Source organism: Oryzias melastigma, linkage group LG23 (assembly GCF_002922805.2).
Source record: "Oryzias melastigma strain HK-1 linkage group LG23, ASM292280v2, whole genome shotgun sequence".
NCBI classification, from domain to species: domain Eukaryota; kingdom Metazoa; phylum Chordata; class Actinopteri; order Beloniformes; family Adrianichthyidae; genus Oryzias; species Oryzias melastigma.
Window position 1 is genome coordinate 16,499,777 of NC_050534.1, and position 8,644 is coordinate 16,508,420.

The 8,644-nt window shown below is 40.1% G+C and overlaps 1 protein-coding gene across 13 annotated transcripts in view; it reads right to left on the minus strand.

Moving 5' to 3' along the window:
* The window catches only part of magi2a (membrane associated guanylate kinase, WW and PDZ domain containing 2a), a 332,668-nt gene that overhangs the window by 45,551 nt on the left and 278,473 nt on the right, over window positions 1-8,644 (minus strand). For all 13 annotated transcript variants that reach the window (XR_002921266.2, XM_036210186.1, XM_024291335.2 and 10 more), the window contains one exon: window positions 6,761-6,943. Coding sequence is in view for 12 of the 13 variants with exons in the window: in XM_036210186.1 (XP_036066079.1) it covers window positions 6,761-6,943 (183 nt within the window). In the remaining variant the exon portion in view is untranslated. The remainder of the gene's footprint in view (window positions 1-6,760; window positions 6,944-8,644) is intronic.

Consider the following 8,644-nt stretch of genomic DNA (forward strand, 5'->3'; position numbering starts at 1 on the left):
AAAAAAAAAAAGAAAATTTCCCAGGTTCTTTTTTCTATGGCTAATTTAGTTTAGGTAATATTTTAGCATTGTGCTAGCTTTTTGACTAAATTAAATTTTTTTTCCAGTTTTTTGGCTAATTCAGCATTTGGCTAATATCTTAGCAAGCTGTCAGCTTAGCATCGTTAGCCGTCAGCTCTGGTATCTTCACATTCAGCTTACATAATTTAATGCTGTAATGCAATACATCTGGTTTGAAGTTGTATCATTGCAGTTAAACTGACAAAACTATTAAAACCAAAGATGCATCAATTTCATAAATAAAAAATTGTAAAGCTGGCTATTCTGCATATATTATTTTTATTAATTAATGTTAAAGCAAAGAAATGGAAGTGGGTCCAGACTCACTAATCTGGTGCATAATGAAGAGCCATTAAGTTGATGTGTTCTCACAAAAGAAACCTTTAATTCCCCACACTGCTTCACCAGATCTGGTAGGAACACTGGAGGTACTTAAACCCTTTGTCATATTCAATCAGGTGCTTTTACGGCGCCCGACTCCCCCAGCAGCCATCAATCGCTTCCACAGATCCCCATCAGCATTGATCATTTCTCATCTCCCCTTAAAGGGATGCAGATGACAAGTGGCTAAAATATTTTGCCTTTTATGGACCCCAGCGTTTCTATTTGCTCGCTGCAGATAAAACCCGAGCTGACAATTAAATGTTGCTGCTTAGAAGAGCTCCATATTCAGGCTCATGCTCGTCTCTGACACAGAACTATAAATAGTGACTGTGGAGACACGGAGCAGGGTCTCTGGAAGATTCATGTCTGCCAGTGACAAACAATAAAACCTCATTTGGTGATGAAAATTGTTGGTTTTTAATTTTAAAGACAACGTTTAATAACAAAGGTGCAAAAAAATTTGAAGGTTCTGGTTTATATAAAGCAAAAGTTGATTTAATTTAAAAAAAATGTAAAGGTTTGTGAAGAAGTTCTGGGTCCAAGTTCACCGTAAGCAGGAGGCTACGTAATGTGTTTCTTTAAAAATATGCAGCACACACGCAAAGTTTGAGAGCGCGGCGGATATTGACACAGCCTCGCTCCTCGAGGCGAACCCAAAATGAGGGACGTTTTAATTAATCCGGGTAAACGCGGCCAACATTTGCCTTGAGCTGTGGTTTCAGAATCAATAGTTCAGCACGCTGGCAGAAAACAAATGATGGTGCCGTGACCTCACGCCGGTCCTACGCAGCGAGGCGCCTGTCAAAAATCCAGCGGAAATGCAGAGGACGGACGGGAAAGCGCGACCTAGAGGGGGAGGCGTTTTTCTCCTGTGCGTGCCTCAAATGTCACTTTGACAGGTTCTTCATGAATAATGGAGATGAGTCCTTATAGAAATGCTAAATTCTTCAAGAAATCTCCCAAAAATTAGCTGTTTTTGCTAAAGATTTGGCTTTTGCTCCCCGATTAGGACATCCTTCTGAACTTTTCTCCAGTTCAAAGGAGGATATCTGTATCTTATGACCTTTTTTTTAAAGTATTTTTTAGATTAAAATATTTCAATGCATTTATGTTAATTAATAATCTGCTAGAAAATGATTACTCTGATTCTAGAAATGTGAAGATGTCAGATTAAAGCAACAAAAAAATATGTTATTTTGAATTTTGCATAAATATAAAAAAAAAAACAAATTGACACTCTGATCTTCATCATGTTTGGAGGTCTATTGTTTTTATTGTTTGTGTGCCTGCTGACAAACAAAACCTCCATAACCCCCCAGCAGTCTATATGTTTTACTCCTTTTTAAAAAATTAAAACTAGAAATTTTGCTAAAAACTTTAATTTACTCCCATACTGATCCCATTTATAGTTTTGCTTATTGCTTTAATTTGGAGAGGTCATCTTACAAGATTTTTGTGATTGAAAATCAAAAAAGTGAAAAACATAAAAAAATACAGGAAACAATGTTTTAAAGAAAATCTGAAAAAATAAACAAATTAACAGAAAAATGAAAAAAAAAAAACAGGAGCAAAAAATAAGTATGCCTTTGTATTTATATGGCACTTTTCACATAATAAAATCACGATGTGCATTAAAAGTCAAATTTGAACATGTTTCTTTAAATAAGCCAATGAGATGTGTATCAATAAATGTTTTTAAAAAAAAAATTCTAGCCATGTTTTCTTAAACAAATTTTTTTTGCTATTGAAACCTTTGCTTAAGAATCTTTATTTTCTAGCAAGACCAAAAAAAAGACAATTTTTCATGAAACAAAAGTCTTTTTGAGATGAAGTTTTTGCACTGTAGGAGCAGCTAAAAGTTAAAATAACTTCTAGGTTACGATTCATGTGACCCAGTGACAAAGGAAGTTATCTCCAAAGTCCAGGAGTGTCAGTTTGAAGGTAGAAACACCTTTTGTTTTGTAGAAGATTTTTGGAACATTATGAAATATTTTGATTTGTGGAGCTCACAGAGTAAGGGGTCAGTAACATATGTTAAAGTTTGTCTGTGCAAGCTAAAAACTAAAAGTAAAACGAGAAATTTAAAGAGAAATAAAATGAAAGGGACTCAAATAAATAAACAAAAAGACACATTTAAATAATAATAATAGAAAAAGAGAATATTTATTAACACTAAAGTCATAAAACTAAAGTGTTTGAATGATAGATAAATCAGCTAAACGTTTTTGATTATTCCTACTGTTTTTTCTGGGGTTAATAAAACTGTATGGTTGAAATAATAATAATAAATACATAATAAAAACAAATAATTCCTTAAATGAATGCAAAACACATTAACTTAAACAAAAAACTAAAAATATTAAATGTATTTTCTCATTTGATTATTCATATATATATATATAAAGGGAGTCAGGAAGTGTTACCAGAGGGAAAGCAGGAAAAGTTATCCATCTGAAGTTTGTGATTTCACAGCGCTGCAGGTCTGAGTTAGCGGCTCTGCAGAAGTAGGACACCGATTCTTACAACGGGGGGGTCGACGAGATGGAAGAGACTGGATCTTTTTTAGCGATTTGTTGGTTTTACAGACGACAGAAAACAAAAATAACAAGAAATAAAAGATGAATAAATGAGAAGACAGACAGCAAAAACGTTATTTGTCATCATCTGTTTTGGTTTGTGTTAATAATAAATGCTGCCGAGCTCTGAAATAAATCTGTGTTTAAAAGACATGATCCATTAAGAGAGGAGGCTCAGCTTTCCTGGAAAGGAAGTTCCCCCATGGGTCTGATTTACAGAAATCTGTTTTTGTCTGGGCCAGTTATTGGTGCTGTCAGAGAGACATTTATGTGGTTGAGTCTGCATGAATACACACAGAGTTTAAACACCATGAAGGTGTGAGCAAACAGAGTGTCTCTGCACAATTAGCCAATGACTGTAGAGAAATGTGGCCATGTGACGCATTCTGACTCCCAGCTCGTCATTTTTTGACATGCGGGCTGCTCCCATTAAATCAGGAGTCCAAAAACCATCGGGACGTGGTACCAGACGCGCTAACGGACACGGAACGGGTACCGATACCGAGTGTTTCCATTGTAAAATGGACCCAATAAACCGTAGCGGGCCGGAACAGAGTCGGTTTTCCCACCCGTTGATTGGCAGAAAGCGATGACGACATCAGAAAGCACAAATATAGCGCTAAGATAGCGATTCCGTTTTCCTCTTTACGGCGTGATTCTTCTCAGTGATCTTCTTTCAAACAACATTAAATTCCCGTAAAGCGATAAAAAGACGAGCTGCTGGATGACCTCCATTGCTGTTGCTTTGCATGTTGTCGCACTAAAATGACACAACGAAACGCTCTGGCTCAAAACTGTACAGCTGGATTGATCCAATACTACCCGCCATTATTTTTGCGTCGCTAACGCTAGCTCGAGCATAAACGCACACAGACCTCCCAGTGCCGGAGAGGGGGAGGGTATGGAGAGAAAATAGGCTCACTCTGATTTGTGCGTATTCATATAATACTTTTTGAGACGTGAAAAGAGTCTCACAATAGATTTGTGCGTAATTGATGTGTTGTGTGTCTGTAAGAGGTTAATTTTGCATATTTTTAAAAGATTTTTTTGTGTAATTAGTTTCAAGCTGTTTTAATTTTAATTTGTGCATCTGTAAATTGTATTTTTTTAAATTTTGTATTTTTTTTACTTCTGCACAAAACATTTTATATGAGTTACAAATCAAGAATACACACGCACACTTTAGAGTGAGTCTATTTTCTCTCCATAGAAGGGGGCGGAGTTGCTCCAAGCCCACAGTCCCGCCCACAGACCAGAATCGGATTTCAAATGAGCTCCTGCTGCTGGACATAAAAATGTCTTAAAAAATCTTTTTTTTTGGCTAAAAATTGCCCAGTCGTGGAACGATTTTACAGACAAAAAGAAATGGTTGGAGTGAGACTTTAGCTTTTGAGGAGCTAAATATGTCTACAGGCTCTAGAACCGCCCTGGTGTGTTCCACATGTAGGATCGAGTGTTGTGTGTTTTGTTCTAAAAATCCTTCTTTTGTCTTTTGTTGTTTGCAACACCAGATTGTTTTGATCAAAGGAGCCAACTCTCTAAGAAATCAAAACTCAGCAGCCATGAAACATGACCCAGATATTCAGGAGCAGCCAAAGACTCTTTGTAGCCAGTTTTATAAATAGCGAGAGGGATGCACTTGAATAACCCGTATTTACCTCGTTTGGCTCCGTAAAGTGCTTTACGTAGAGTTTTACTCTAACGCTCTTTGCACACCGCTTCATGTCAGGATGGGGTTTTGCAGGGGAAGAAGCAGGTCAACAAACTACAAAGAGATGAAACTTAAAAAGAAGATAGAATGGAGAAAAAATCCAACATAGCAGGAATGTGGATGAAACCAAAACCTAGTTAAAACCGACCTGTGCCGGTCCCCAGCCCGGATAAAATACAGCGCTGTATCAGGAAGAGCATTTGGTGTAAAACTCAAGTGTGAGGATCAATAGCTTCATTTATGTGGACACAAGTAATGGGAATAAACGCCTGATCGGAATGAAAATGTGTTATGTGAACATGCCAATCAGAATACTCTGATCCGATCAGACTTATTCAGATCAAAATTTTCTTGTCTGCAACCTGCGGCTCCAGAGCCACATGTGGCTCTTTTATCTCTCCATGGAGGCTCTCTGGCTGAAAAAAATAAAATAGTGGCAATTTTCAAAAAGTTTTATTTTAGCAACATGCTAACGTTTTAGGTATTTTGTTGTCTGCTGGGGGTTTTAGGCTAATTTAGAGTTTAGGCTCTATTTTAGGAACAGGCAAACATTTTTCAACTAATTAGTTTTCGGATGAATTTTATGCTAATTTGGCATTTAGCTAATATTTTTGCGAAATGCTGATGTTTTCAGCTAATTTGTTATCTACTGAAGTTTTGGGGATAATTTAGAATTTAGCTTCAATTTTAGCAACATGCTAACATTTTGGTCTACTTTAGTTTACTGAGGAATTTTAGGCTATTTGGGAGCTCAGCTAGTAATTAAGCAACAAGCTAGCTTTTTTATGCTAATTTGGAGTTTAGCTAATAGCTCTTTTACTGTTAGAGGTTCGACGACCCCTGCGCTAGGGGACCAAGGGGGCTACAGTCTTTAACCGTTCTGGACCGTTTCTCTTTGAGCAGAACTCAGAAGGAGGAACAAAGCTCAAATATACAACAGGGTTCTGGATTTATTCATGTTAGTGTAGCAACCAGAACCAAAAAATCAAAGCAGTAAAGGAGTAATGATTCTTTGTGAATCAGTAAAAGACCAATTCAAACTCGTTAACATGTTCATTGTTGCGGAACATTAAAAAAATGGTTTGTCACGGCCTGTGTCTATATGTAGACATGCTCTACAACTTTATTGCAACTTTGACCAATCTACCGTGACAACGGTCATGGTGATGACGCAGCTTCATGACTGTTTCCCTTCCCGGGAGCCGTGCTCTTTTTTATTAACTCTCTTTAGCTCTCTGTCTTTTTTTCCTCTGCAAGCTGCGCGTGAACGGTCACATGTAGCACGAGTATGAAAGGATTTGTGATCATTTCAACATTATATATCAGTCTCTATTTGTATTAAATTCTTTCTGTTAGTAGGAAAACAGACAAGTTGATGTAAGAGGCAAAAAGAAAACATACTTGGTCTTAAAATACCTTTAATTCATTGTGGTGTGGAAATAGTGACTTTAAAACTGTGAATTGAATCCTTGCTGGATGGTTACATCCCTACAAATAAGTCCCAATTACTAGAGATAAAAAAATGATATTGTAACACAGTTCTTTCTGAGATACTATTTTAGTGCTTCAAACAAAGAACATAGAAACTACAAGAAAAATGTCAACGGGGATCCAATTCTAGCTTATTAGTTTGAAAGTACACTGATTTTACTCACAATTTTCCACTGTTTACTGAAAGCTTTGAGGAAACAGAATTCAAAGCTGAGATGTTTATTTGTCACATATAAAGAAACCTGATGGGGTTGACTTCTTCCAGCAGAAATCTGCTGCTTCTATTTCTCGGCATTACTTTACATTTAAAGACAAAACTCGTTCAGGATCCATTTTTCTTGACTTTGGGTGACATTGCAGCTCAAATGAGCGGCGCCTGTCATGAATGCAGACGCACATTTTCCAAAAAGCAAAAGTCCTTTATGTAGGATATCAGGATTTCTGTAGATGTTTGATTTTACAGGATTACTTTGAGTTTTAAAGACTAAAAGTTTAATGAACTGGTTAAGTTGTTTACGTCAAAGGTGATTCAGCTCACCTGTAGCCATCTTCCCGTCGGCTGCAGCCGGCCCATCGGGGATGACGCTCTTCACCTGCAGGAATTCGTCCGGCTCGTCTCCCCCGATGATCGTGAACCCGAAGCCCATGTTGCTCTTCTGGAGCGCCGTCGACAAGAAACTGCCCTTCAGCTGAGTGGGGTCCCGCGTGAACAGCGGCTTTTCTACGGAAAAGAAGACGATTCTCAGCGACGGGTAAAACCGGAGGGACCTTAAAACCTAATGCGGGGAAGAAGCTGTCAGGGTGAGGGGCGGGGCAAAGGGAAAGCGCTTCCATCAGGGCAGGATCTCAACAGCAACAGGTGGGGGCGGTGGTGCTTGTTCGGACGTTCTGTACGAATCCAGCCCGACAGACTTACACCCGCCCTCGAGCTGAGGCGTGACGGGCAGAAGGGGGTGCAGAGCAGTGGAGCACTCATCAGTCCAAACCCAAGCAGCAGAAGTCAGCAGAGAACATGCTCTCAATGAGGGATCAGTTCCAGGAGAAGATGCTGTTGCGGGAGAGGAGGGGCCACTCGGAAAAATATTTCTGGAGGAGGCAAAAGCTGGGAAATGTCTTTAGGAGTGCCTTTTGTAGTCATGACAGGATCTCAGCCAACAAGCTTAGTCACAGTTAAGCAGGTCTCCCATCCTTTCATCTCCAAAAAGAGTGGTGGTTAACGTGCTAGTTTACATCCTTTGTCTGATGCCACTGATTCCGCTTCAGACGGAGTGATTCTCTGTCTGCTTATGCCACCAGATAAGGGATGGTGCACAGTCACTGCACAAATCCCTCGGCTGCCTGGAGGGAAAACCTTGCTCGCATGCGTACAGTAACTCCGGAGCGCAGGCAGTCACGAGAACGGCAGTGAGCCCTCGCTGCTTCTTTCTTGGCCTACTTACTGACAAAGTGCCACAGGGAATAGGGGCTACAGACCGGCTGCTCCAGCACCACTGTAGTGCAGGTGGAGTTGTGCGGCTGAACGTTCAACCGCCGGGTCAGAACCTGCCGCAGCGGCGAGACGTCGGCCGAGCAGTACGCGGCATGCGCGGCGGCTCTGCGGGCGAGAGCCGGCGAGCGGGACAGGTCGCCGAGGCTGTGGCAGCGCCCGGGCGCCGCGCCCAGCTGAGCGCGGGGGGGTCTGGGGAGGGTGGCACAGGGGCTGGCATCCTCCACTGGCGTTTGGAAGAAAATGAAGGAGGAGATGAGAGGGAGAAGGGAGGAGAGAGAGAGAGCCTCACTGGACTGTACACACGGCGTAACCACGGTGATCGGCTCTTGACTCAGAGCGCTGGACCACAACGTTACTACGGTAACAAACCTCCGCTTCCACTGTCCAGACAGATTTTTCCCAGCAGCACATCTTACTGCTGCGAGCTGGGAGAGGGTGAGAAGTGGAGTCAGGCAGCAGAAAAGCAGTCATTAAAAAAACAAAAAAAGTCACATGTGTGTGAGTCTATGATCAATAAGAGATTCATCATATCAGCCATCATCACAAAGACCCTGATGGAGGAGTTTCTGCTTTTACCTACAACCTTTTACATGAGAAAATCGTTTATTTTAACTTAAAAATAAATAGAAACAATCTAAGTATTTTGGGATTTGTGTATTAATTGTTAAAGCAGGAGTGTCAAACTTAATAACACAAGGGGCAAAAATCCAAAACACACCTTAGGTCGCAGACCGAACAGGATAAACATTTACTGAACACTCTAAAACTACATTTTTAAAACCGTAACTTGTTAACATAATTATGATCTATATATATATATATATAGCATCGCCTGCGATAATGCTAGTGTGGCTAAATTTGGGCACTGAAGTTGTTGGATAAAATCACTGAAGCTAATAGCTGAAAACACTGAAGTTGGTAGCCAGTTAAAAC